This window comes from Anser anser (assembly GCF_964211835.1).
Source record: "Anser anser genome assembly, chromosome: 1".
Lineage (NCBI taxonomy): Eukaryota > Metazoa > Chordata > Aves > Anseriformes > Anatidae > Anser > Anser anser.
Window position 1 is genome coordinate 55,884,717 of NC_139720.1, and position 26,916 is coordinate 55,911,632.

A 26,916-nucleotide genomic window follows, 5' to 3' on the forward strand; every position below is an offset into this window, starting at 1 on the left:
TGATTTGATCCATCTTTTCGCTGAGTGGCTGGCTGCCTCACTGCCAGCCCTGCAGACGGATGCTCTTGTTACCCAGCCAGCTAGGGAGCACTGCCCCTGGGGCTCTGGCTACTCAAGTTGTCAGTGACCCAAGCCACGTGGTTTCCCTTGCAAACTCACTCACAGCTGAAGAGCAAACCTTCAAGCACCTCCCTGGCTTTCTCTGGGCTGGAAAGGAGCAGTGTGCACAGAAATGCCTCATGCCTTCCTTGTGCTAATGCCCACTGTGCCGGAGGTGGGCACCTAAATTATACTCCAAATTACTAAATTACTGACACTGACAAATATTCCCTTACTTTAACACGCATCTGTCTCAATTCCACTCAGGCTTGTATTTTGTGTTGTTGGGTATGGAGAAGCAGGGAGGCTGGCTCTGACTCTGTGTCAAGGTGAGGTTACATGGACTTTTGGGGCATGCATCTTGATGTAGATAACCAAAGCTAGTGTGGCAGGATGGTTCCCCAGTGGCAGCCAGCCTGTTCCTTCTCTCCTACACTCCCTGCCTACGCCCTCATGGTGGTGAAGGGGAAGCAAGGCTGGCCAGGACACAGCCAAGCACAATCCCCCTAGGTAAGGAGTAATCATGGAAAGAGGGAGTGGGCAAAACCTTAAAAGAGTGAAAATGCAAGGTGGAAATAGAAAGTGTTATTTCCAGTAGCCCCAATAAGAATAACATTGACATTGACATTGACATTGCACGCAAAACATTGACATCGCATGCAAGTTCTGCGCAGCTACAGCAACTACTTCACCCCCAAAAGCTTCCAGTTCAGTACCTGAGGCAACCCGTGAAGAACTGAAAGGGTTACTCCAGTATAATGTCCCATTTTACAGAGGCAACTTAATGAAAATGAAAAGACGAAATAGATAATGTCTGGCAACATTGGAGGCCTGAGGCTCAGCTCCCCAGGAGCGAATTCATTGCCTTAAAATTCAAGGTGCAGTCTTGGCCTTCAGGTACTTAAGGGGTAAGGGTATGAAAAATCTTCCTTGTTTTTAAGAGTGTTTCTGAAGGAGTTCTTGTACGTTAGTTCCTCCTGGGAGTCAAAACCTCTCTTGAAGACAGCCTGGTGTCTTCTTGCCTCTAGTCTATGATCCGATGAGCAGACGATCACTGGTCAGGCTAAAATGATCAGGCAACGAGGGAGCCCACAGCAACATTTCTAAATAAACATGAACACAGACTGCCCTGGTGCATCTCCCTGTGGACCTGCCTGCTTTCTTCTCACTTAGCCATTTTTTCTTCCTTGCTTATCTTCTTCACTCCTTATTTTGTCTGTGCTCGTTCCTCCTTTCTATCCTGGACTTCCAGGTCTAGACAGACCTATACTTCAGGTCTAAAAAGGTTCCCCAGCCCTTGGGCATCTCCCCAGAGCCAGCCCTGTTGGCCAGAGGCTACAACAGTGCCTAAGGTGAAGAATCCCTGATCCCAAATACACTAGAGATTAAAGCAAGAACAGATTTACTAATCAGGCTTCTCCCCAGATGCGCAAGCCCTGCCACCACCTCTTGTCTCCCTGATGCATAGGGATGATATGTGCAGGACCTGCTCCTTGCACAGTCAGAAACCTCAGAACTGGTCACCACCGATGGGAGGCTGGCCTCCTGAATAGGGTGAGAGCACACAGCCTTGCAAGGTGAATTGAGGGTTCTTTCTCACATCTGTCCCTGTATTTAATCTAGTTTTTTTCTTTCTAGGTATTATAGCCTGAAACGGGGGTGAGATAAGGGCTCTGCAACAGTAGGAAAACAGCTTTGCCAAGTGTCTATCCCCCAAAAGGCATTTGACCTCCTCACCTCCGCCAGAGCAAGGGATTTAACAAATTGAAGTCTCTCAAATGGTTTGCAGAGGAGAGGCACATCCAGTAAAGCAAATCCCAGCTTTCTGATTACAAACTGCCTTTTTTTTTTTAAATAACTCTTAATGCATGTTCCCTCCAAATGTACCTGCACACCCCTGCACTGCTCTGACCATAGACTGCAAACCCAGTTCAGACCCAGTGCCTGTCTTCTCACAGCCCCAGTCCCTACATACCCTCTCCCTGAATCAGATGCCCATCCACACCCCCCTCATTCTGAAGTCTTCTCCTCCCCAAGCCATTCCCAGCTCTTCCCCTGCAGCATCCCCGCTCCCAGTCTTTCTTCACAGCCTTCCTTCATGTTCATTTCCAAATTTTCAAAAATTTTCAGATTTGTCATTTGACTTGTCTCTTCCCAAGCCGTCTATTCACATACTTCTGACCCACCTCCTCAGAAACTCACTCTCTTGCTTCTTCTTCCTCGGGAGCAATTCTGCCCTTTCCCCTCCACCACTGACATATTCTCACCTATAAATGATGCTTATCGCATCCTAAAAGGAGCAGAGGAAGAAGCCAGTATATCTATGGGACCTGGTGGCCACAAGGGGAAAGCCCCCCCTTTCTATTCTTCAGTAAAACATTTTACCAAAGCCTTACGAGTGGGACATGCACTACAGGTAGGGGAAGAGCAACTGGAGCAAGAAAGACATACTGAAAGCATGTCTGATGAGGCGAGATGCTGAGCTGGTTTGAGCATTCTGGTCGCAGCAGCATGCAAAATCCCATTATGGCTTTAGTATGGTGAGTTTAATACACTGAACCCTTCATTGCTTCAGCTGCCCCTGCCAGGCATCTCTGAAATTCGTACCAACAGGTTTTCAATCTTTTAGCAATCCCCAGCTCACAGAAGCAGCCTGCCTGCACTGGGGAGGGGAGAGGATATATGCAGCAGCTCCCAAACCAGACTACAGGACAGAGGGTTTGCTAGGGGTTATCTAACCAGCCTGGATGACTTAGAATCTCCTAGCAGCATTCCGAACTATTTCTAGCACATTCTGAGTTGTTGGTCTTTTTTCTTTTTTTTTCTTTTTTTTTTCTTTTTTTTTTTAATTAAAAAAAAAATTCTGTGTGTTATTACAAAGGATTGAGCAAAACTGCAATTGGTGCAGAGATATTTTGATCAGGTGCTGGGAACACAGGAGAGCAAGCATTTAGGGGAAGAAAGAAGTCTAAGAACACACTTTACAGCAGGAGTTTAGGCATCTGATAGGATTGCATGGAAACGATGCAGATTCTCACCATTTTGTCCTAAGCATCGTGATACTTAACACAAAGCCCCTGCACCTGGAGCTGGGGCAATCAAATGACAATTTCAACTCTCACATCAAATACAAAAAAAGGAAGGAAAGAAGCAAGTTACTTTCTCTTCTCCGGAGGGGCAAAATAGCCTCAAAATGTAACCAAACAAGGGTCTCTTGGACATTCAAATGAGATTTTGTGTGTTTTTTTTTTTTGAAGTCCAGTTTTCTGTTTGGGATGTTTAGTGATATTTTGGTCTAGCTTGGGATAGAGAAGCCCTTTTCCACTGCCTCTGTTGAAGCCCCTCCAGCCCCTTGGTGTGTGAAGCACACTTTCCCCTGCTGAACGCCTGGTGGAGAGGAGGCCAAGCAGCACATTAGCTCCTGGATATTGAAATCACAGCTCCACAGCACAGTGGTGGAGCTGGTGAGGCAAGTCAAGGGCTGCAGCAAGGAAAACAATAGCCAGATACTTGCAGAACAGAGCCCTCTTACACGATGATAATGGCTTCAGGCTTCGAGCCCTCCCTTCCGTCCCTCCCCTGATACCTTGCTGTTTATTCTGGGTCTATTATTGGCTCTCATTTTGTATTTTCCCAGTCCTATATAAGCTCACACACAATCACATGAGAGGAAAGGGATGTCTGCGGTGCAAATACAGGGGGTCTTCTCCCACCCTGCTACTGAAATCACAGGATCTTATCCACGCAGAAAGTGCAAACGTGGCCCTCGCTGTGCAGCGCTGCCTCTGTGCTCTCCCTCCTCAGGGCCTTTCCTGGAAGCCCTGGGGAAATTTTGGATTTTTTTCCCAGTCAGAAGGCAGCAGGCAGCAGACAAATCACTGTTATCTGCGCCTCTTCCTTCTCAGGGAGGGCTGCGTGTCTTTTTCATTTAGGTAATAACAGGCTTTTGGCAGAGCCTCCAGCACAAACCCAAGCTGCAGGTGAGCAGCGGGAGCTGGAGAGCTTGGCTCAGGTTTTAGCAACTGTCTTTGCACAGATAATAGGGGGTTTTCCCCAGAGCTCTGCCAAGGCAGGCTCTGAGCTCCCAGAGCAGAGCCTGTCCAGGAAGCAGGAAGAGCAGGAGCAGCAGCACTGCAGGCCAGGAAAAAGGAAAGGGGGGTTGTTGAAGGTGGGAGGGCAAGTGGCACCTTTATGGAGAGGACCCAGCTGAAGGATGCACCATGGGAAGGAGAATTCAGAGGCAGAAGTGAAGTTAGAATGATCAGAGCAGGGAGAAAGTCATTCTGAGGGATCGTGGAAAAGAGAAAAGCTGAGAAACATCAAAATTCTGATGATCGCAGAAAGTCCAAAAAGTAGTATTTCCCAAGGAATCAAAATACTGGCTTTCTATGTATTTTATGCCATGGTGGGTGAAGGGTCAATGACAAGCTCCAGGAATGTCCTGACTGCTTTGTGGCTTTTCAAACAGGTGCAGGAATTCATATTTCTCTCCTTTTTATTTTTGCTCCCGTGTTGCGTTAGAAAATAAATGAGCACACGTGCACACACCCACACTTACACATACAGAACAAGCTCAGACTCAGTCACAGGTTAAGTTTGCTAATATATCAGCAAATGTCAAGGTGCCTTTCCCCAGATAGACAATTTTTTAAAAACATATGTTTTTTTCTCCTTAAAAAGGGCTTGAATAAAATTTTGAGGAGGTTCCTGTGCCTGCCACAAGCAGCGGGATGGTTATACCTTTTGGGCCTTTTGCGTCTGTGAACCCCAAAGTAGGCTCCGATTTAGCTGTGAATGTGACTCTGGTCTGATGGGGTTTCACTGTCAGTCAAGTCAGGAGCTTGCTGACTAGCAATAAATATTCATAGAACTGATTAGACATTAATTGCACAAATCACCACCTCTTCAGCCATCCCCAGGAACCTTGCTTCCACCCACCATGGTTAAAGGAGCAGCAGAATATGTTTTTCTCGTGTAGGTGCCTTAAGGTCAGCCTAGGAGCTCAGAAGAAAGGGCTGTTACATGTCTCACCTTGCAATGTGGCTTAACACAGCCACCACAGTCCTTCCCCAAATTCTGCTCCAGGTTGTCTTCCCATAAGCATAGCCCCCATGGGATAGGAGCTGCCTCACTCCACAAGGACTGACCTGCCCTGCTCCTCTCCTATCTCCATCTTCTCCTCAGCCTGTTTTTCCTTCTGCAAGGAGAGATAGAGGAGATGCACTGGGACGGGATGCACGTGGTCTGTGTGTGCACCTGTGTGTGGCTCCCTACCCCTCATGAGGAGAGGAGAGCCCCTGAGATATGAGTGCCCCTGGGCAGTGCGACACGGTGGCTGCACTAAAGGTCATAGGCTGTTCAAGGGATGTCATGGTGCACTTAGTGCCGACATCTGTGTCACCCTTGCTCCAGAGTTGAGGTGGAAGACATGCTCTTGACACTATAAGCCCTTATTTACCAATGACCCACAAAGGACCCGGTCTACTCCATGCTCCCTGACTCCCTACAATCCCACCCGTCTCACTGTACACGACATCCCTGCAGTTAGCCCAATAGCATCAGCCTTCAAGCACAAGCTGATGTCTGTACACAGGCTCACACACACAGAAATATGATAACCTGGGACAGGCCACATTCATCTTCATCGCAGGGAGGCAGCAGGATTGGAAATGGCACGGTGAGATGAGAGTGCTGCGCACCCCTGTCTCAGGCACTTAGAGCAGAGCCGCTACAGATGTGATAGCGGTGACAGTCCAAGAAACCCTGGCCAGGTCTTGACCCTGATTTGCTCCGGCTTCCTCCAGCCCCTCAGGCTGGCCCACTGTCAGGAGGGAGGCAGAAATGAGGCAGAGCAAGGCACAGCAGAAAGGTCGTGGTGCTGTCGTTGAGAGCCATGCTGCCCTTTGCCTTTGTGCTCTGCATCTTCTGTGTGAAATGCATATTCAAGCAAAGTTTTAAGAGGGTGGAAGTAGAGCAGTGTTTTACCTTATTCCTCAGGTAACCAGTGGCATTCCAGCCACCAATCATAAGGGATGGGCGACGGGAAGAATTGCTCCTGTTGCCCCCCATAAATCTGACTGCATCATTCAAATACGGCAGTGATGTGCCTCTTTCCATACAAATGACTGATCCCAGAGGGTATAAGTCTGGCTCCCATCCCTCTGATGCTCTTGTAAGAGCCTTCTTTTTCTCCAGGTTTATGGTATGAGCTGGAAGACCTGTCAATCCCTCTCGGTTGCAACCTCTGCATTGCTGCAGCAGGTTGAGATGTGGGGCTCACATGGCGTATCACAGCCACAGAGGGAACTGAAAGGTTGCAGTTCTGCTCCAAACCCCCTTTTTAGCTAGCAGAAAAGAGCCACTTGATTTTCCCTTTGTGTTAAAGGGTGTGTGACACACAGCTGAGCAGCTCCAGGCCAGCCAGCAGTGTATGCCAGATCGGTGCTCCCACCCTGCCACTACCCACCACCCCAGCCACCTCTCTTGCAGACCCTTGCTGTCCAACAAGCCTCCGTTTGCTCATGAGCTCCTATCAGCAAGGGCAGTCACCCCTTGGGAAAAGACAGGTTCGACCCACGAGCTTTGATGTGCTCTCAGTCCCAAATGTCTCAGTGCCTTCCACGCTGCCCTCCCCTCCACCTCCGAAAGGTTTTCTCTACCCTTTGCTAGATATATAAGCAGTGCTGAATTAGTCTGCTGGCTCCCTCACAGCTGCTCCATCTCTGTTGCTTGCAAGCAATTTCTAGAAAGCCTTTTTAAAATGTATTAGCCTTCCAAAAAGGAGCTGATAAACAGGGACGGGAGGAAGGGAAGAAGGGGGAGGAGGCAGGATGCAGTGATGTGGTCTAGTCCACACATCCATGATATTCTCTTCCCAGGCCTTTTGTGAAAACAGACGTTTATTATGAAAACAAATTACTGGGTGTGCACAGGAGTCCTTGGGCACACAGAGAGTAAATGCCAGTCTTCTGCACGTATGTCTGTGTGACCCACGTGTGCTGCCTACGAGCAGAAAAAGGAACACATCGACCAGGTAGCAACCTGCCAGGTTTAGTACCTGAAGGTCTGTGTGTGTGTGTTCGTGTGTATGCACCTGTGTGTAGTGCCCTCTGAGAAGGAAATCTGTGATGGTGACCAGCAGCAACTCATTGCCCGGTGGTGCTGTTCCAGTTATACAAGTTGTTCCCATCACGAGTTTGCAACAGCTCCAAGCGTGGCTGCCAAGGCACACTGATACAAGTGGATTGCCAAATTTTATAGATCTGGCCTGAGACTCCCTGGCCAATTTTTGTCATTTTGCTCCCTCCTCATACAGACACATTGGTAGTCAGCAGGCATGAGGTGTGGGATAGCACTTGGCGAGCATACATGTTGCATTGCTGGTGGGCAATATCAGGTACCACTGTGTTCACTCAAACTTATGGTCTCTGTCTCCCTACCTCAGCCTCTACAGAGAGAGGAAACCCAGTCCATCTTCACCTCATTCTTGTGGTTATTTTGATGGGTGGAAATGACACAACTGCCCTTCTCCGTGTTCTGTTTTGCTTCTCACAAGGGATCCTCCCTCACCCCATTAAAAATAATTCTAATTTGCAGTGTGGGTATCTGGGGGAAGGAGGGACAGGAAGGGACGCAGGCAACCTGAAGAGAATTTCAGGAATTTGGGAACAGGAATTGCTTGGGAAGTCTCTGCTGCCAAAGGAATGAACCAGGTAAGCTCCAGGAAGAGCTTAGCCTGAATTCCCTCTCCCCAAACCACAGTGCGGGCAGAATAGCTACATTTGGGTGCCTTTTGGCACACAGAGCACACGGAAACCCTGAGAGGCACTAAAATAGACATTTCTCACCCAAATCCTAGGCTCTGGGGCATCTTGTACATTTCTTTTATACATGCTGGAGATGTCACCAGCATGAGGGGCCAGATTCTGACTTCTCCTCCCACCTCTGGACGTGACCTTTCCTCCTGCATTGCACCCAGAGCGAGAGCGGATGTGTGTGTGCAGACGTACTACATAGCAGTGGGCAAAAAACTCACTCCGTATCACATCAGTGACAAAGAGATTCAGCACGGGAGACATTTGCAGGCGCGAGCAGAAGAAAACCTTCACGTTCCTTCTCCAGGGTGCGCGCGTGCTTCAACTCCGAGACACACTCCCTGCCTCCCGAAATTAATTCAACGTTCCTGTGGCTCAGGCAAAAATAACTGGAATGAATAATCAGGCGGTGCAGGCTCTGCTGCGGATTTCCTGGTGGACAGAGCCCTCTGCAGGAAGAAAAAAAGGCAGAGACTTGAGCCCCGGTGTTTACTAGGAGAGCCCTGAAATGTAAGGGGTAAAATAGCAGTAGCTTATCGAGGCCTTTAACCCTGCAAGTGTAATTTTTCATACCGGCTCTCTAGTACTTGCATCCATGCCATTCCCAGCTCTCAGTGTTTCCATTCCCTTTTTCACCTTTCCTCCTGTCCCGTTTATTTCTCCCAAGAGCTGCCCGCCTGTGCCAGCGCTCAGCCCTCCTGCATCTTGGGTGCACTGCAGAGCTGCGGCGGTGCTCCGTCTGCTTTGCTGCACACAGGAACACGGCACATCTTATCTCACATCCTCTGCTTTTATCACGAAAACGATCGCACTGCCCTGAGGTTTCGGCTTGTTTCAGACACTTTTATTTCTTCACACAAGAGACAAAAGCAGCAGGCGCCAGGTGAAACCAGTCTGTGAAGATGGGAATGCCTCTGTGTGTGTGCATGCCTGTCTGTATGTGCGTGTGGTTTATATGCACCTCTGATTTGTCATGCCTGCTGGCTGCAGACCTTTCAGATACATGGTCTGGGCCTCTGGGGTGGTGCAAAGAAGCAAAGTTTGCTGGGAAGTCATCAGCCAGGAGGAGAGCTAGTGTTTGGGGTTCTTCCCTGGGGGGACCTATGGTGGTCCCTGAGTATCAAAATAGAGAGACAAAGACCCAGAGCTGCTTCCCTGGCCCAGCAGCCTCTATACACTCAGTGTACACCTTATCTCCCCATCTAACTGCAATTACTTCCTAAAACCTATGTCTCAGCTGCAGAGCAGGGACTTTCCAGGATTACAGCCCTCATGGCTGTAGGAAGAGGTAAGGAGGCTCTCTTCTGAACAGAGAGCTTCTTGTTTTCCCTTGTCCTCTGATTTCATCCTGGAGATCTTAAATATCAGCTGCACGTTCACCATAACCACTGCACTTCTGTTCAAGGAAGAGAAACCAATGGAGCTTTTCTAGTCTGCAACTGACTGGACCATGCTTTGCTGGCCTGAGAGCACCCACATAGTTCCTCAGAAAAATAACCAGGCCTCATCTGATAGCTGGAGGGGTTGCCTGGGGACTGGAGACGTACTGGAGACATTCTCTTCTCCCCTCAAATCTTGTCCTTCATGCCTGGAGCTATACAGAAGAACCCAAAGGCTAGACACTGTGCAGCCTTTGTGTTATGACATGGGACATGCTGTGCCCACAGCTCTGACAGCCCTCAGCGGGTTGCACCCAGTGCCTCTGCCTTCAGGTTGGAAAGGGAAGAAGCAAATCTGCTAAGTTGTCCTGTCAGTCATCTTCCTACCATGTGGGAGGCAGAGGGAGCCAATGCTTCTGAATTTCTTCACTGGAAGTGCCCCGCATGAGAGGGAAGCTGCCCAACAAATACAGTTTCCTGCTGCCAGTGACCAGCTCAGGGCTCAGTTTTTGTTGGCAATCTTTTTCTTTCGGGCGGAGACCAGATCATAGAAAGGATCCTGTGTTATGCTGGTCCTGGAAATAGAGGGAAATGAGAGCAAGAGCAAGAGATTTAATGCTGGAGGACAGCACAGGCAACCTACTTGAACCTGCCCAAGAGAGCTCACCAAAAAGCAGGACCGGAGGTTTGCAAGTAGAGGAGAATTTAGCTATGGTTAGATTCTCCAGAAGGGGCCTTAAAACCCCTTGACATCAAGCAGTTGTTAGGCTGCAAACGTTTCTCCCCGCCCTCTTTTTCAGGCTGTATTCCCTGGTAGCCAAATAAATTGTGTGACTGTCCCAGGGCTGGACAAAGACAGGCTCAGGCTTCCACTTCTGGTCTCCTCACCTTATTGCCTCAATCCACTCATCACGTTCTGCTGGTGTGGCTGCTGAGATCTTGTAGGACTGATGCTTGCCTTCAACCACCTTCCCATCTCCATCTGTTTTGCAGGCTTTGATCTTCTGCCCTTTGCAGTTGGGATTAAAGAGCTCGAAGCAGTTCTGTCAGAAAGGGAACAAAATGGAATTGCAGCAGAGGACAGGGGGAGCAAGGAAGCTATGCCACGGGTGACAGGGTCAGAGAGCTTTCAAAAGGGAGGAAAGCATTGACTGTCTTTGAAATGCAATAGTCTCACCTTCCCTGCCCCAAGAATCCCCTTATGTTAGATCTCCGAACCATGCCTCTGAGGTAAACACATGCCTCCTATGAAGGGCTGGACACTAAAACAGCTTTCATGGAGAGGTGGAGTATCAGCAGTTATCACAGAACACCTTATGGGATCTGTCACCCTGCTTCATACATAAAAATCTCTCCCCCTTTTGAGTAGATGCGACATCCTCTCTTTTGCTTGCTACCACAAAGATGGAAGAGGTATTTCTCATAAAGTCATGCCATATAAGGGGAGTGGCTTTGCACAGAAGATGCACAGAGAAGAAAAATTGCCCCTTCCTGGGCACGTTCCCTAACCCCACAGCACTACCCACCTCCCCCAGAGCCAGAGTGTGCCCCCAGCCACCTTGGCCCTCACCAGTGCGTGCACCCTCTCTTCCCACTGAACACCCGATAGCCTGCACTGGCAGAGTACCAAGCAGTGGAGACTTACTGGCTTTTTGGGGTCATCCACCTTCCGGACTGATAGGTTCTCCAGGGGGATAATGCCCAGAGGCTCTTTGTCCTGCAGGCAAGGAAATATAAATTAACACCCAAGATGTTCCCTACATCTCTGCCACTATACATAGCCTCTCTGATTTCCCAGACGTGTGTCTTTGTGGAGGTGACAAGAGCAGTGTGTGCCTGCATTAACACTATAGGGAGCTTATTTACAAGAGGCCACAGCAATAGCTTCAGTGTCCAGCCTCTCCCATCATCCAGACCAGAGGAAACAGCATAGGAGAGAAGAGAGGTCTGAGCTCAGACTGGGAGCATGGGGTTGAAGGACAGAGCTGCCCCCTACCCTCTGCTCCTCCCTGGCCTCTCAGGGGCTTGTAACCACCCAGGACACAGTTTCCCAACCCAGAGTTAATCCTTTACCGTGGTGTATTCAAAGTAGTACAGGCAGTTGTCAGTCAGAATGAACCAGCGGCGCTTCCAGGTTTTCACACGTCCTCCTAAAGGCAGTGAGATTCAAAAGCCATTAGTCCCACACTTTGCCATCCTCCCCCCAGCCCTGCTCTATACACACACATGGGCAGGCTGATTTGATGCCCCAAGGAGGAAACCGCAGTGCTCCCCACCGAGTTGATGCCATATGGAGGACACACACAACACACAGGGAGCCAATTTTGCTGTGGTGGGGCTACGAATGGGGAGGGGTGAGGGATATCTTTCTGGGTCCCCTTTTGGAGCAGAGAGACCCTGTAGGAGAGGGGCTGGGAGGAGAAAGCGGGCTCAACGGCAGATTTCAACAGCAGGTGTCAGCCTCACCCCACTGCAGCAGTGGAAGGACAGTGGAGATGCTGGTGCCCGGCTGGGTTTTTGGATCCCGAGTGGGCTCCTGGGGGAGATTTGTGATGGGCGGCATGAGGGCGGGGAACTCAGGGGAGCTAGGGGAAGCCTGTCCCTTACCTAGTTTCAGTAGCCATCCCTCGCGGCTAGGGTTGAAGAAAGTATGCGTCAGATCATTCCCATCATCTTCTGGTATGGAGAACGGCTCGTTCTTTATGCTCTCAAACAGATTCTGCCCCGGAGCATTGGAGGGGGGAGAGCGAGAGAAAGAAAGAAAGACACACTTCTGACAAAGCTTGTACACAGCCATCCCAGGCCCTTCACGCTACATAGGGGCAGGTGAAGGGAGAGGAGGGTGGACAGTGAGTACTGGGGATGTAACAGCCCTCAGCGTACACCTCACAGGGTCTCAAAGGTGATTGCAAATTTTCTGCATCCTGTGTCAAAAAAAGAAAGAAAAAAAAAAAGAGAGAGAGACCCATTTTGGAAACTCACAAAACCACGTGCCTATATCAAAAACAGGCTGCAGTGACTGACCTCAGCATGTCATGCAAGGACTGACTGCTGTGGGTGGCAACGAGGTAATACTAAGGAAGTGTAGGGGTGGGAGGTGGGTGACACAGACTGCAGCCCCATTTGGGCTCTGGGTTGGTGGTGCGCCATCCAATGATCAAATACTCTGTCGAGAGCTTGTGTGCAGAGACCAACGCGCGCATCTGCATGACCGCAAGGAGACATATTTCGCAGAACCATGGCATTTGGCATTGATGATTACACAAAATGTGACTTTCATAACAGCAGAATTGACAGAGAGGCAGGTTACTAGCTTTCAAAGGGTACCAAGATTTTGCTCACATCACTGGCATTTGCCATCACTTATTACCCAAGTCATGAAAAAAATTAAAAGTACAGGCTCCTGCAACTTCCCCCAGATTGCGTGAAATAAATGACATACTGGAGAAAATCTAAAGCTTTTATCCTGAGGAGATGCTGCTCAGCAAACCCAAACACGGGGTGCAGGCAGCCTCTTTGATGCAAAGCATGAGTTGTTCCACCCAGGTTGGCTGAGTGAAACCAGACAAATGTCATAAGCCTGCCGACTTCCACCTTGCCTAAGAGGGCAGGTCCTGTGCCTGCACAGTCCCTGGAAACTGGTAGCTCCAGCTTTTCTAATAGGTGCCTCTCCTATCTCTGTCTCCCCTTCTGCATCTTCATCCTCTGCGATCAGAGATGCTATGGACGTGCTAAACACTTTATAGATGCTGAAAGAGACCCTGACACTCAGCTGGGGCTTGTTGGTGCTACTTGCACAAAGATATATCCTGCTGTGAGAGAATTCAGGCCCCGACTGATGGGAATACTGGAGAAAGCTACAGGTACTCATTTAGGTATGAACAAGGGGAAGGGATACATACTCTGGGCTACATTAACATTGTCACACAAGCACACATCCTCAAGAAACAGCCAGTTCCCTAGGAAGCTAGGGCTTTCTGAGATGGCTAAAGGAGCCAGGTGTCCAGCTAGGTCCCAAAGAGGCAGGTGCCCCGTTCACACAGCCTCAGACCTACACAGCACAAAGAGACCCGCCGCTCTGCCCCCGACTTCCTCCCACAAAGGTGGTGTTGCACTCCCTGGGCTGCTCACAGACATCTTTTATAGGTTGTCTTTGTCTCACACTCCCTGAGTACTTGCCTGCACGCCACATATTTAGGCCATCTCTTACACACTTGCTCTGTCTTTGTGTGTGTCTCTCTCTCAGTATGTCCTCCTCTGGCTCACAGTTACAATATCTGTTCCTCTCTCACACAGACACGCTTAAAAAGACAAACTTGCTTAAACCCATACTGCTATTCACTGAATGTCTCCAGACATGTTTCTCTTGTCCTCATCAACAAGCATGTGTACAGCCTCTCTCCAAAGATGTTTCCATGTTTTCCAGATTTGTTTTTGTACCTATTTCCCTTTTTCCTTGAGTAGCCCTCCCCCTTATAGGGCAGAAGGTCAATAGACCTGCATTACACTGAGACCTATGGACCTTTGATTCTCAGTGGACCCCAAGCCAGAGAGAAAACAGAACTAATGGAAAATGGGAGGCCAGAGCGTTTCTTACCTTTAAGAGCTCTTCTGGCAGGTCTGCTCCATTGTCAATGCCTCGGTTGATGGATACAAATCTTTCAAATGGGGGTTTATCTTTCACATTGGGATTGTGCAGGCTAGTGTTAAGCATGATGATAGAGAAGGAGAGTATATAACAGGTATCTGTCAATGAGAAAGGAAAAACAGGACTGATGGCATTTGTCTTAGAGGACAAATCAATCCCCATTCTAACAGGTAGCTGGGCTCCAGTTACTGGTGAACAGCCTCACCCCCTCAGCTGTAGGAGGAACAGGGAGATTTCTCCTATGCTAGACGAAAGACAGACAGGGCTAGAGGAGAGTTGATCTCCTATGATGGCAAGCTGGACAGATCTGGTCAGGTAACAGCTCTGCTAGCAGGGAAGTTTCTACAGACCCATGTCTGTAAGTCCTATCCTTGCTGTGATGAGGTGCACTTCACGTGGGGCTGGGAGCACTTCTCAAGCCTAATCCCTGTTGGGATGGGACGGAGCACAGTAGCAAAATGAGGACTGAAGATCCCTCAGCCTACTGAAAAGCTTCACAGGAACTGGTCTGCCTCTTTTAACTTAAGGTAAGAGAATATGAAAGACAGCATCCACACTTCCAAGTGATGCTTTCTGTGCATTGTGAATTGGAAAGGAAGGCTCCTCTCTCTAGGAAACAGTGGATCTCAGCTTCACAGGCCTTCTTCTCCCCATGACTACCTGTGGACTGGAATACTCCTGGGTTACACTTGCAGTACCAGTTGGCAAAGGCCTCCATCATGCGGTCAATCTTCTGTGCTTCCCCAGGCAGCCGGAAGCTCCATAGGAACTGTCTGTCAGGAGTAGCATGTCAGAGGGTTAGTCAGATGGTCTGCAAGGGGCTTTTATCCCTTCTCTCAGCCCATGAGACACCATGAAAATACAAGAAGGCATCCCATCACACCAGGGAAACAACACAGCACAGGAAGCAGGAGATCTGTTTCTCTCTCTACAAATTCCTTGGGTTCATCAGCCTTAAACTCCCTAAAAGGAGGAAGCAGAACTGAGCATACTGTAAACATCCTTTTCCCTAGGGAGTGCTCTGCTGGCCTGTAAGAGAATGAGTTGCTCTAAGGCAGAATTCACTTTGTCACTGACATAATGGACACTGTGGACTGATATATTCCCTGGTACAAAAAATAAGTTACCCCATCCATTGAAGTTATGAATGACCCACCTCGCTTTCTCCATCTTCCCTGTAAATGGCTAGAACCTTCTACAGGCCATGAAAGTGGTCTTCCAAGGAAAATTTTGTTAACACCTTGCAGAGAAACAGGCTTAGAACCAACACACACAGCAGGGCTTTGGGATGCCCCATCTCATCCCAGTGTGGCTTTCATCACTTTCCTGGGTAGTAAGACCCAGTGGCTGAGCAGGTTCCAGCTCCATCTGCTACTTCCTACACGCTCACTCACCTTAGTGCCTGCACCAGGTTGAGATTGGCAAATTGGTGACATGCCACGAAAGCTTGGAGGATCTGAATGTTTGTGGGGTCCCTGGGAGAGGACAGAGGGAAAAGATTAGAAGAGAGCTTTGGCCCTGCTCAGTTTGGATGCCCCGTGGTGTGACGACATGCACCTGGACCCCTCCCAGCCTCCCCATCCCCTCTACCCAACAAGGAGCCAAGATGCATGGACAACAGTCTTGTCTGGGAAGACTGACTCCAGTACAGATGGAAGGACAGGTAGTCCATACAGCCAGCCTTAGCCACACTCCAAAGGACATCCTCCAAGGTGTCCTGCCCACCGAGCCCACTGCAGTATGAGATCACATTCAGTGATCTCCTGCCTGTGGTCTCCCAGGGGTCATCTAAAAGGGTGGCTGAGAGGGGCCAGGCAGGACAGAGCCTCTAACGGGCCTCCTCATCTGGGCTGGGTAGCTCACCTCCCACCCAGGTAATCCCCAATGGCTGTCTTGTTCAGGCCTTCACCCTTGTGGAGGAATTTGGCAATTTCCTGCAGGTCTGAGGATAATAGCTGTTGCTCAATCAGGTACTGGATCCCCTGGGAGAGGAGAAGCAAGACAGCAAAGTTAGACAGATTTTTGGGCTGGTGCAAAGGTAGGACTTCAATATCCTGATATCAGCTTTCCCTAGTTTTGAAAATTTTGCCTCCTCTGTTAGTCCCCAGCCCCTCCATGAGAGGACACTGCCATCTCCCCACCCTTATTCCATCCATCTTTGTCTACTGCAGTGGGTCAGTCTCACACCCAGTTCATCTATAGACTTGGAGAAATATTTCACTGAACTGGAAACTAAAGCAAACAAAAAAGGGCAGTGTAGGCCAGAAGTCCAAACAGTCAGGTAGATTTAAGGCAGTCAAAAGTGTTCCTTTTAATATTTTCAATCAAAGTATTGTAGTGTTCTGTCCCTAATTGCCATTTTTTTTCCAAATCAACTTAAAGAAAAATGTTTGCTTGAAAATAAGAAGACCTAATTAAAAAATATATTCAAACAAAAATGTGGGCTTGATACTTTTTTTTTCCCCCAAATTTTCTTGTAGGCCACAGAACAGAAAAGTCTGTAATCTCTTAAGCTCCATCTTCCCAAGCCAGTAAGGATGGAGTGTGTTTTTTAAAAAATATAGAGAGCCTGAGATGGGCTGTGCAAACAGCCAACATTCTATTTTAGAGAGAATTTTATGATTTTCAAAGTTACAGAAAGTTGCGGTTTGGTTCAGATTCATAACAATATCTAAGAACACTGCAATTCTCCAGACCACACTGCAGTTCTCCTCACAAAATGCAATAAAGGAATGAAAATTGTTTTAGATCCATCAAAATGTTCTACTTCAACAGAATCAATTCACTTTGCCTTGTAATATATAAAAAACTATTTCTATTATGCCCCAAAGAAAAAGCAGTTTCAAAAGAAGAAATTGGAATGTTTGGGAGATTTCTCCACACTATTTTCCTTTCTTTTTCCCCAGATGAAATTTCAGTTAAATCAATTTAATTTTGCAAATTATTGCAGTGACGGTGGAGCTCCATTTTCCAGAAGAAAATATTTTTCCCAGAAGATTTTGTTCAGCTGTATTCCTAACGCTTACCTCCCCTAGACTTGGGAACTTGCCCTGAGCACTTGGAGATAGGAACTCATTTCATCAGCATTGCCTGGATGAAATACAACCTTAGCAGGAAGTAGCAAAGAAAGTTCCCTGCACTGCAAGACTTATCAACCTAAAGTATGTAGAAAAAGGGGAGCAATAAACAGAGATCTGGGTGTGCTTATTCTAAATTAAAAACAATATGGACACATAGTATAGGAATTTGACCAGGCTGATCAGCATTGAACTAATAACGCTAAAACAGTTTGGAGTCAGAATTGATTTAGGCATTTCTGCACAGCATGGCACAGTGCTATAGAGACATACACCTCTGGGGCCTCAAACCAAGGTCAGACAAAAAGACAGAAAGGAAGCCTGCTCTCATGTGAGCTGGAAGCACCATTATCAGTTCTTTAAAACAGCTCCTGCTGGCAGAGGTATGTCCAGGGATTGACATGCACTCCAACTGCAGTGTGGGCTGGGGAAGGCATCCTGATGGTCTCAGCAGAGGAGGAAAGGAGGCATGTAAAGTTGACACTCAGACCAGCAGCTGTCCAAGCTGCTAGCTGTGGTTAGCTGCTGATGAGCGGTTGTTCAGTGCAGCTTGTGGTTTTCTTTATAGAGCTCAAAAATTGGCCCACCAGTAAGGTGGAAGGAAGACAAAACTGTCTTTCTCACATCTTCTCTATTTAGTCATGCAGCTTTCCGCAGAGGGCTGAAGGCTATGGGGTCTAGACACCACTGGCGAGAGTCTCAGAAAGTGGAGCATCTAGACTCGCTCCCCAGTCCAACTAGTACGAATGAAACCAAAACTAATTCCTAACCAACAGAGGCAGGTTGGCCACTTCTGTTCTGAAAGAACCAAGGAACCTGACATACTCTCAGAACTTCCCACCTTCTCCTTACTTTATCCCCCTCCATCACATTACGGGCAATTCTCAGCCTCATACGGGCAAAAAGAGCTGGGCTGAGGAATAGAATATCTCTTGATACACCAACAACGTTAAACCATCCTCCCTTTATTTCTTCTAGCTTTGGTTTGCATCTGATAGGATGCCCTATGTGGGGAGTGCCCTACTTGACATGGCGAGGCAAAATAGCTTGATCTTATCAAAATACCTTATTCAGGGATAGGAAGGAAGGTGCTACTGACTGGAGCCTTAGCAAGGTAGGAAACCAGCCCCACACTCTCTGGACATAGTTCCTTTGGCATGGGCAGCTGCAAGTGGACCAGTAGCCATGAGAACCTCTTCCTCACAGCTTTCTCCTCATAGCTGGAATGAGCAAATCCTACCTTTGCAGGGTCCATGTTGAATTTCTTCCGACCCAGGGACAGAAGTTTATCCCTCTGCGACAGTTTGCTGCAAACACAAAGAAGAAGGGAAGTCAAACTTCTAATAAAGGTGTTTCACTTAGGACACTCACAAGGCAACTCAGATATCCCAAGGTAAGATGTCTAACTGCCCAGAAAGAAAGAGAAATCTCAGAGCAGAATAGCATTCCTGTCATCATTTTCCTGTCCTTGTTGTGATCCAGATCCCATTGGTGCTTTTGTTTTCTCAACATCAAGAGGGAGACTTTATAAACAAAGGAATACCCATCTTGTTCCACTTGCCTGGTCTGCTCCCCAGGGTTGTGGTCTGTCTCTTGCCTCTCTTCATTTTGGAAGCATTCAATCTCTGCAAACACTTGGGCAATCTGTTCCTTCAACTTCTGCAAAAGAAATATCAGGAGAGTGAAAGTGATTGAGGGAAAAGCAACAGATGTAAGGAGCATATTTTACTTCTTCCCTCAGTTATAGGAGAAGGCCAGGTCAGCTAGTCAGAACCAGGCAAGGGTGTCTGTGAAACGTGCACAACTTCGATGTGACCTTGCCCATCCAAAAGGGATTCCAGCTGAAAAAAAATAATAATAATGGGATGAAGGCGCAGAGGATATTCCCATGTCTGCTGTCATTCAGGGCTGGATAATCAAGCTTAGTCAGCCCAGATGAGTCCAAGAATTCATCCCAGTGCTGACTTCAATTCTTCAAACAATGTTAGATGTGACTCTTTACATCATGCACATTTCCTTCTAGTTTTTGCTTTGCATAGCCTAGTTACACATCCAGGATAGGGGAAGTGGAACCAGTAACTGGGAGGTCAGTGTGGACCAGAAATGGCCACGTTGAGAAATACAGAGTTTTTAATGCTTCTATCACTCAATACCAGTGAGCTGATACCTGTCTTTAGGTGAAGAAAGAGAGGAGGACAAAAAGAAGAGGAACCACTGACAAATTTTAAGAGTCAGTTGCAGAATCCAGTTTCCTTTAGGTTTGTGACAGGCCATAGCCTTCTTGTCGGGATATTCTCTGTTACCAAGGAAACCACGGTCTCAGAATCTCCATGTTTCCCTTCTGTAATTTGGGTCCCCCTCAGAGCCAGAGTGCATCACAGCTCTCTTCCAGGAATCACTCAAATTATTCCTTTTGCAAACCAGAATAGGCAAGAAAAGAAGAGTTGTTATATGAAAAATTTTGCCTCAACTAGGAGTGACGATACAGTGGTGGTGTGCACCCTAGCAGAGAAACTGAAGTTCTCCAATATCCTACAATTTAAAAGATCTTCTGGACTTCAGTTTTGCTCTGACCTTCATTTTGTTTTGCTTCGTCAGTTTGCCAGAGCTGGGCGTGTTCCTTAATAAGCGTAAGATATTGCACAACTGTCACAAATACGTGATCTTAGCTCCTGAGTTTCAAATGATTATCAGCTTTGTTATTTTCTTTTCTACTGTCTTTTGGCGGTGTAGCAGGCAAGATTAGGCCTGTCCTCTTTCCTCCTCTTTTTCCTCCACCAGACAACAACCCCCCTGTCCCCAGTCTTTGTGTTAAAGGGTATTGCTAAATAGATTCTGAAGAAATCCAGATGGGAAAAGATTTCTATTTCTAGGTACCTGTTCACCTGAACTCATCCTGCTTAACTGGACAATGCACACCCGACTGGCTAATGGCTTTAGGATTTAGAATAAGGGTCAGTGCAGCCTAGCATCTTTTCTCTGTCCATAGTAGGTAAAAAATGTAGTATTCCTGCTCAAATATCATACTTCCTACAGTGCCCATTGCACATCCTGAAAACCGAAGAGATAAAAAACAAGCACAAGCAAACCACGTGCACATATATATTCACAGTCTGTTTTGTAAGAGGAGGCAAGACACCATTCTGATTTTGCAGCAGAAATGTTAAGTCTGGAAGCCTGAGAAGTGATAGGTAGTTTGGCTTAATCTTTTACTCTATTCAAGGAAATACTGCACTCATTCTCCAGGTATCCGGACATCCTCATGCTGTGCATGCAAACTCAGTGCAAGATGAGAGCACACATTCCATGGTGATGGAGGCAGAAGAGCAGAAGTTGTACAGCCCCATGCATGACTGTGATGTGGTAATACGGACTGATTTTGAATCTGTCACTTTCAGACTGTTTAGGAGTCAGTGGAGAAATGTTTGGGTCTGCTAAAAGAAAAGAAGAAAAGCAAATTCAACCATGGAAGCTTGTGTGGAAGGATGTTCCATCACACCTTTCAAAAGAGACTGGGTCCTTCAAGGAGGACTTAAAGGTTCATGAATGGAACAAAAATTTGAAAAAAAAGATGGATGCAGCAGGTAACTCAGACTGATATGTCATTATAAGGTAATCAATAATTTGAAATAACCATAAATGCCAAGCCAGATCCCTGCCAATATGGCTTAGTAAAATCCTACTCATTTCCTTAACCCTAAATATACAACCCCAGTTCATCCCCGTTATTGAGCTGATGACAGTACCACAGGTTGGATGGATGCTGGTGACAAATATGCCAGGGCAGCCTGCAGCTCAGAATTCAACTTGGATCATGCCAAAGCAAGTATCTCCTGCACAGGAGCACTTCTGCATGGCCTGAACCGTTACACGTAGAGATTCCTTGGTGAAGAGTTTTGAGGTTAGTCAGACAGGAGGAAGAGGATGGTCCTTACCTTAATGTCCTCTAAGAGCTCTTCTCTGTGCTGCTTTATTGTCTCTATTTCAGCCTCTTCAGCCTCGCTCAGGTCAGATGACCCTGAAAGAGCAAACCGGTGCCTGTGAAAATAGTACTGAGGCCAACATAATCACAGGAAAAACCATCTCAATTTCTCAGTGCCTATCCTCTCCAAGGGTCACGTCACAGCAGCTCTGATTTCTATGCTCCAACATCTATGTTCCATGCTGTTGCAGCCACTGTGCCTGAGCTTTGCCTTGCAAAAGTTTATCAGTCCAGAGCCAGCAGCACAGCCTCATATATCCCGCCTAGTAGCCAGCCTCTCTGCTGGTAAACCTCTAATCCTGCAGCAACCCACCCACCCACCCACACAACCAGTTTTAGTCATTGCAAGCACAATGAAGAGGTCTTACCAAATGCTCTTTGGTGGTTTTTTGTGTCAGTCACCCTTATGTACAAGGCCTTTTGATTCAAGCAACCTGTGACCTAAATACTCCATCTAACTCCAAGCCTCCCATGAAGAGACACTTGCTTCATTGATTGATCCACCACAGCTAGAGACAAAAATGGGTTGAGAAAGAGAATCAAGATTTTTCAAGTCTGAGGGCAGGATCTGGGGAATGAAAGCCTTGCTGAAGAAGAAGCATCCGTGGGAGGCTGTTAATCTGCTTTCCTCCCCACTGTGGACTACAGACAATACAGAAATACGAACAGGCTTCCTTGCAATGTACAGGAAGTCAAACAGATAACAACAGAGCCAAGGAGACCACAAAATGATTCATAAAAGACCTAGAAGAATTGGGGTGACAGCACTGCTGCTAAATATAATCCTGCTGAAGCACAGCCTCTCCAGCAAGGAGAAAGAGGAGGTGGCAGCACAGAGAGGCAAAGCAGATGGTAAGCCCCAGGAAAACACAGGGGGCTCACACAAGGCTGAGGGCACTGGAGCTGCTGGGAGCTCACTGCAGAACTTGCAGCCAGAATCCTTGCTGCATCTGAGCACTGAGAGAGAGATTCCCCAGCAAGTCAGGGCAACTTAATGGATGCCCTGCTCCATTGTTTCATAAGCCAAAATCCCCTGGGCCTCCCATCTTCCTGGAAAAAGAGGAAGTGGAACCAGCTGCCTTGGAAATTCTCTTAGTGTGGCTCTCACATGCAAAACAACTGCTATAAATATGAGTGGGGAAAAAGGGGAAGGAACCAGCCAAGAGAGACAAAAGGAAAAGAGGACAAAGGCAGTCATCTTGGAGTCCATATTGTTCTTTCCTGCCATGGACACAACAGCCGATAAAGACCTGCCTTCCCTGCTTCTGATCTTTCCCCCATCCTCCTGGCTGGTTGGGTTTCCATGAGCTAAGTCACACTAAGGTGTGCTCTCACCTTTCTCAGGCTGCAGCCTCTCCCCATCGCTCCTGCAGCTGCTTTAAAGCATTGCATTCCCAGGGGAGAGGCTGTCGCATTGCTGGGGGGAAAGCACCGGGCAAGCAGACAGCATGAAACCAGGGATGGCAAGGGCTCACATCCCCTCCCAGCTCTGTGGGCAGCCCTCACGAAGAGCTGAAAGAAGCTGCCTGCTGCTGAGGACGGTCAAGAGAGGAGGAAAACCCGTGTCACTCGGCAGCTCGCAGCGCAGCGGCTTTGCTGCTCATCAGGCGGGTCGCTGACTTCCCCTTGAATGTCTGCCCTGCCTGTGAGCAGCGCCTGGGTCTTTCAGTTTACTTTGGGTCTGGAGTCTGCAGGAGATGAAGCCAGCCTCTCAGTCTCCTCAGCTTTATTTCCCTCACCCCTGTAGGGTCCAGTAATTATGGAATTATTTGTCACATTCTCGCTCAGACACTGTCACATATTTCTTTCCAACGAAGCACTGCAGCAGGACTTACCTGAGGAACCTCTCCTTCCCCCCACCCCGTGCACAAAGTCTGTGGTGTGGCTGGTTGCTTTGCTTCAGTTGTTCCCTGTCTGCCGAAGCAGCTCAAAGCATCTCAAAGAGACCTGAGGCTCCCAGAGGGCACCATCTCACCCGCACGACCCCCACTGAGATTGTAAATAACTCTGTCCCCCTTCCTCCCGAACCTCTGAAAACCCCAAGTGATTTACCTGTCCAGTGTGTCGAAATGAGAACCGTGTGGGAAAGACTGTGAGTGGGGAGGGTGGATGAGACGAAGCATGTGAGTCACGAAGAAGGGGAGGGAATCAAGAGATAAGACAGGGTGAAATGGGAAGGAAAACGATGCCTGGAGCAAAATTTGAGAGTGATTTACACAGAGTTGCACAGAGGGTCCTTGTAAGGTTTCCTAAGCAGCTTAAGTCCCCGATATCCTCAGAAAATAATTCTGAGGTCAGTTCCTGCACGTTACTCTGCTTCCCTAACAGAAGGCCTAATGCTCTGCTGAAGGCTATTTTGAGGCTGTTCATCAACTTTACTGTATGCATTGGGGTCTACAATTAGGGGAAGTGAATGCAAAAGGCTCATTTGGGGAACTGTCCACAGAAAGGCACAGAAAGCAGCAAAGGCAGCTGGGCAAGCAGCAGATGAGTGAATAGGAGCAGACTGCCTTGCCTCTCCTTCCTTCTCCACTTTCAGAATGAGCCACATCAGTAGGAGAGGGAGGCTCTGAGTCAGCCACCGCCTGGCTTACTCCAGCCCCTTGCAATGGCACAGGGAATTCAGCCCTGCACCTGGGTGCTGGGGAACGGCTTTCAGAGCTGTCAAAGTCCTCACGACCACCAAGTTCCACTTCCCTCTAGGGCTAGATCAGGACACAGATGAAGCATAGCCCTTGTCAGGCTTCTCTGCACAAGGGAAATTTCACACTGATGAAGAACACCCACAAGTTTCAGGGGGATGCTGCTACCCAAACCAACTCTGAAGTCTTTAAGTCCATGCACAACATGCAAACAATGTTGATACTGGTTGGCATCCTCTCCAGAGAGGACCTGAAGTTGCTGCTTGGAATTTATTTTCAGAGAGTGAATGTTGAAAGGAATGCGCATGAGCATCGCACTTGTGGGACTTACGCCTTGAGGCTGAGGTCATGAAGACCTGCCAGTTCTTCATGAATTGCCCAGGCTTGTATTCTTTGTGCTGTTTCTCAAAACAGAACACAGACTTCAGTTCCAGTTGTGGAGACTTATGGCCTCAGCCTCCCCATCTGGAGGGCAGGCTGAAGTTACCCAAAAGTCTGGGTGACCAGCAAAGAGAAGAACAAAGAATTCATTTCCCATAGCCATGGGCTGTGCAGAGCTGTCCACGTGCTGAGTCTTCAATCCCAGGCAAAAGTATATGAATGGAGAATGTGGCATTTGGAGAATAGAAGTGGGAAGTGAGCACACAGGAGAGCTGGAAGGATGGACTGCAGAAACATCAACAGAAGGTTATCAAGAATGACTGTGTCTGTAGCACCGTTACAGACCATCCATGTGCTACCCACCCACAGCGTGACAGCAGAGGTTCGGCTGGCCCATTTGCACGGTAAGGTAGGGCTCTGAGTGTGGCTGCTGAAGGGTTTGGGAACACCTACCCATAACAACACACAAGCAGAGCATCCTGGTGGGCACCTCCTGCATGGGTGAGGCTGTCTGGTAGAAGAATTTCACCTCAATTCTTTATTTATTCACTTATTTATTTTTATTAATACAGCTTCCGTGTCATCTCCTGTGCAGACCACCACCTACACTAGTGCCAGGTCGGTAGCAGGAAGCTCTCCAGCTCCTCAGTCCCCTCCCACCCAATCTGTCTCTCTCTTGCAGCTACTCTACAGTTCTCCACTAGCCGCTGCCAGAAGAAATTCAAAATGGACCTCACAGAGATAGAATTTGCACAATCCAGATACAGGGGGGAAAGGTGTGAAGAAGAGCAGTACCCCACTGCACTACTGCAGTGTGCAAATTTAAGACAAACAGCTTGGCAATGCACAACTTGAGTGAATGAGTGTTGCACCACCTGTTCTGAGGACCTCCACTTCTGCAGAAAGCACACCCCAAAAGAAGAAGCAAAACATGAAGTATCCCATCTCCTCCTGCCCGGTTTGTCTCTCAGCAACTTTGTCCACCATGGATTTCAGGTGGTGAGCGCCAGGTGACTTGAAGAGCCCTGCTTTCACCAACATGAATAGCCAGATGCTGGCAAGAGCTCTGCCAGAAATTGGTCCTACCAATTTCCCTGCCAAGCAAGCCTGGTATGCAGTTTGATCATGCTCTTTTTTTTTTTTTTTTTTTTTTTTTTACTAAGGAGCTAAAAGGTGCAGAAGATTTGTTCAAAGCGGGCACTGCTTTTTTCCACTTCATTGTCTGTTCCACTTCCTACACACAAGAGCTGGCTAGGACAGGGGGTCAGACACAGCAGGGCCATTCCACGATGTTCCCTTTTCTTCCTGGCCCTTGTTCAGCCTCAGTCCTTCCCACTCTCAGACACACGGATGCATAGATCTTCAGAAGAAGGCTGAAAATGTGCAGTCCAGTAGTGTCCCTTTCTCTGCTGAATCCCTACCACTTTATCCACCATCTGCCGCACTAGGAAATAAAACCCGAGATCTCTCTCAGTTCCTCAGATGTGGCTTACCTTCCCCACCCACGCCTGCTTTTTTAGATTATTTCAGGACAAGGCAAGCCCACCTGCAGGTCACTTTCAGGTGTTAGAACCCGAATATAGTCACTAACCTTTGACAAACATAAGCAAGAGAGGCTACCAGCGCCAAAAGACTAGCGAGCTTGTTGCACTGGGACACCCAACTGCATGAGACACTCTGCAAATGCAAGCCAGCCTCTGCAGGCTGTAGGGAAATGTCACAGAGGAGCTTGCAAGCCATGCCAAAGTTGCATGGAGAGAAGCCAAAGCTTATAGGTGCTCATCCCAAGTGTTGCATAAACCCTTGATATCCCCGAGTCAGCTCAGCTTAGGATCACCAGCACAGTAGGCACTCTGAGCACAAGAGACATTCAGGTCAGTGGGAGCATTTCTCCTGAGCTGAAAGGAGTTTCCTCATGAAAGAGCAAGTAAAAGCAAAACCATGCCTGCTGCTCAAGGCTGCCAAGCAAGTAACTGTACCACCAGGGATCTTCCACCATCTCGTTTCTCCTGCCACCAGCAGCAGCATTCACTCACCACTGGGATTTCATGGTGTGCTCTGCCCCATCAAACTGGGTGCACAGCCCTCACTGAAAACAAGACAAAAGGCGGTCGAGGCTTACCAGCAGGAGAAAAGTCCATCCTGAAGAGCCCAACGTGTTTTCCACAAAGGTGTTGTTCTTCCTTGCTTTCTGCTTGCTCAGATGCTTCACAGAACTGAAACAACTTGGAGCCAGTGACCAAAACTGCAGCAGCTTTAGGGGGGGCGGGTTGCCCTCTGGCTCCTCCCTTCCCCTCCTCGTCCCTCCGACCACATCTCATGAGCTTGTATCAGTGAAGGAAGCTGTGTGTGCACGCTGCTCTGACCTAGCAGAGGCTCCTTGGCTACTTCTGCAGTGCAAATCCACAAATATGCAATGCAAATCCACCCCAGCAGCTTTTGGGGAGAACATCTGAGCCCACATTTGTGTTTGAGGGGACTGAAATGAGCAGTGACAGTACCTTGGGATTTTGTCTGGGACACTCCAGTGAGAGAGGAGGATAAAAGGAAGTTCCTGATTCAGAAAACCCATCTAATTCAGGAAGTGGTTTCATTTTAAAGGAAAGATTCTTCCTGTGTTAATTCTGCAGCAGGTTGTGGGTGGGTGAACGCTCCAGAACTGGAGGGTGGTTGATGGAGGCCGGGGAGAAGAGCGTCTTTTTCTTCTTTTCCCTCCCTCACCCCCCACTATGTGATGTGTACTGTAGGTCTTGCTCCTTCTTCCATTAACAAACTGAACCAAGGAGGAAAGAAGTCCTCTCTCAGGTTTAGTGATACTCCTGCTGATGGAAAAGCTGGGTTAAAATGTTTTTAGAGGGAACCTGTGGTTCTCTCTTCATCTGTGAGACAGGAGA

General features: G+C 48.1%; 1 protein-coding gene across 3 annotated transcripts; it reads right to left on the reverse strand.

Moving 5' to 3' along the window:
- On the reverse strand, positions 1 to 26,602 carry CYTH4 (cytohesin 4). 3 transcript variants are annotated; one of them, XR_014581951.1, is made up of 14 exons: positions 26,145 to 26,595; positions 20,953 to 21,035; positions 18,579 to 18,676; positions 18,258 to 18,324; positions 15,804 to 15,922; positions 15,335 to 15,415; positions 14,601 to 14,713; positions 13,890 to 14,038; positions 11,900 to 12,011; positions 11,366 to 11,442; positions 10,938 to 11,009; positions 10,181 to 10,335; positions 9,680 to 9,867; positions 1 to 8,362 (listed from the first exon to the last, which is right to left on the reverse strand). XR_014581951.1 is itself a non-coding variant. In XM_083829977.1 (14 exons), the coding sequence occupies exons 3-14, from the start codon at positions 20,288 to 20,290 to the stop codon at positions 9,795 to 9,797; spliced, it is 1,176 nt and encodes a 391-aa protein (XP_083686103.1). In that variant the 5' UTR covers positions 20,291 to 20,451; positions 20,953 to 21,035; positions 26,145 to 26,602; the 3' UTR covers positions 8,736 to 9,794. The 3 variants fall into 3 exon arrangements, 2 of the variants coding, with proteins under 2 accessions (XP_083686103.1, XP_083686102.1); XM_083829977.1 differs by lacking the exon at positions 1 to 8,362 and adding an exon at positions 20,231 to 20,451 and having other exon boundaries at positions 8,736 to 9,867; positions 26,145 to 26,602; XM_083829976.1 differs by lacking the exon at positions 1 to 8,362 and having other exon boundaries at positions 8,736 to 9,867; positions 26,145 to 26,594.
- Between the last annotated feature and the right edge of the window lie 314 nt (positions 26,603 to 26,916).

What these genes read in the sequence shown, in the direction of transcription:
- CYTH4 (XM_083829976.1), bottom strand. Translation starts at nt 26,343, where the DNA reads ATGAGATGTGGTCGGAGGGACGAGGAGGGGAAGGGAGGAGCCAGAGGG. An exon ending in AGCTCTTAGAGGACATTAAG is followed by an intron (nt 18,677 to 20,952) that starts GTAAGGACCATC and finishes TTTCTTTTGCAG; the next exon opens with AAGTTGAAGGAACAGATTGC. An exon ending in TGGATGACCCCAAAAAGCCA is followed by an intron (nt 10,336 to 10,937) that starts GTAAGTCTCCAC and finishes CCTTTCTGACAG; the next exon opens with AACTGCTTCGAGCTCTTTAA.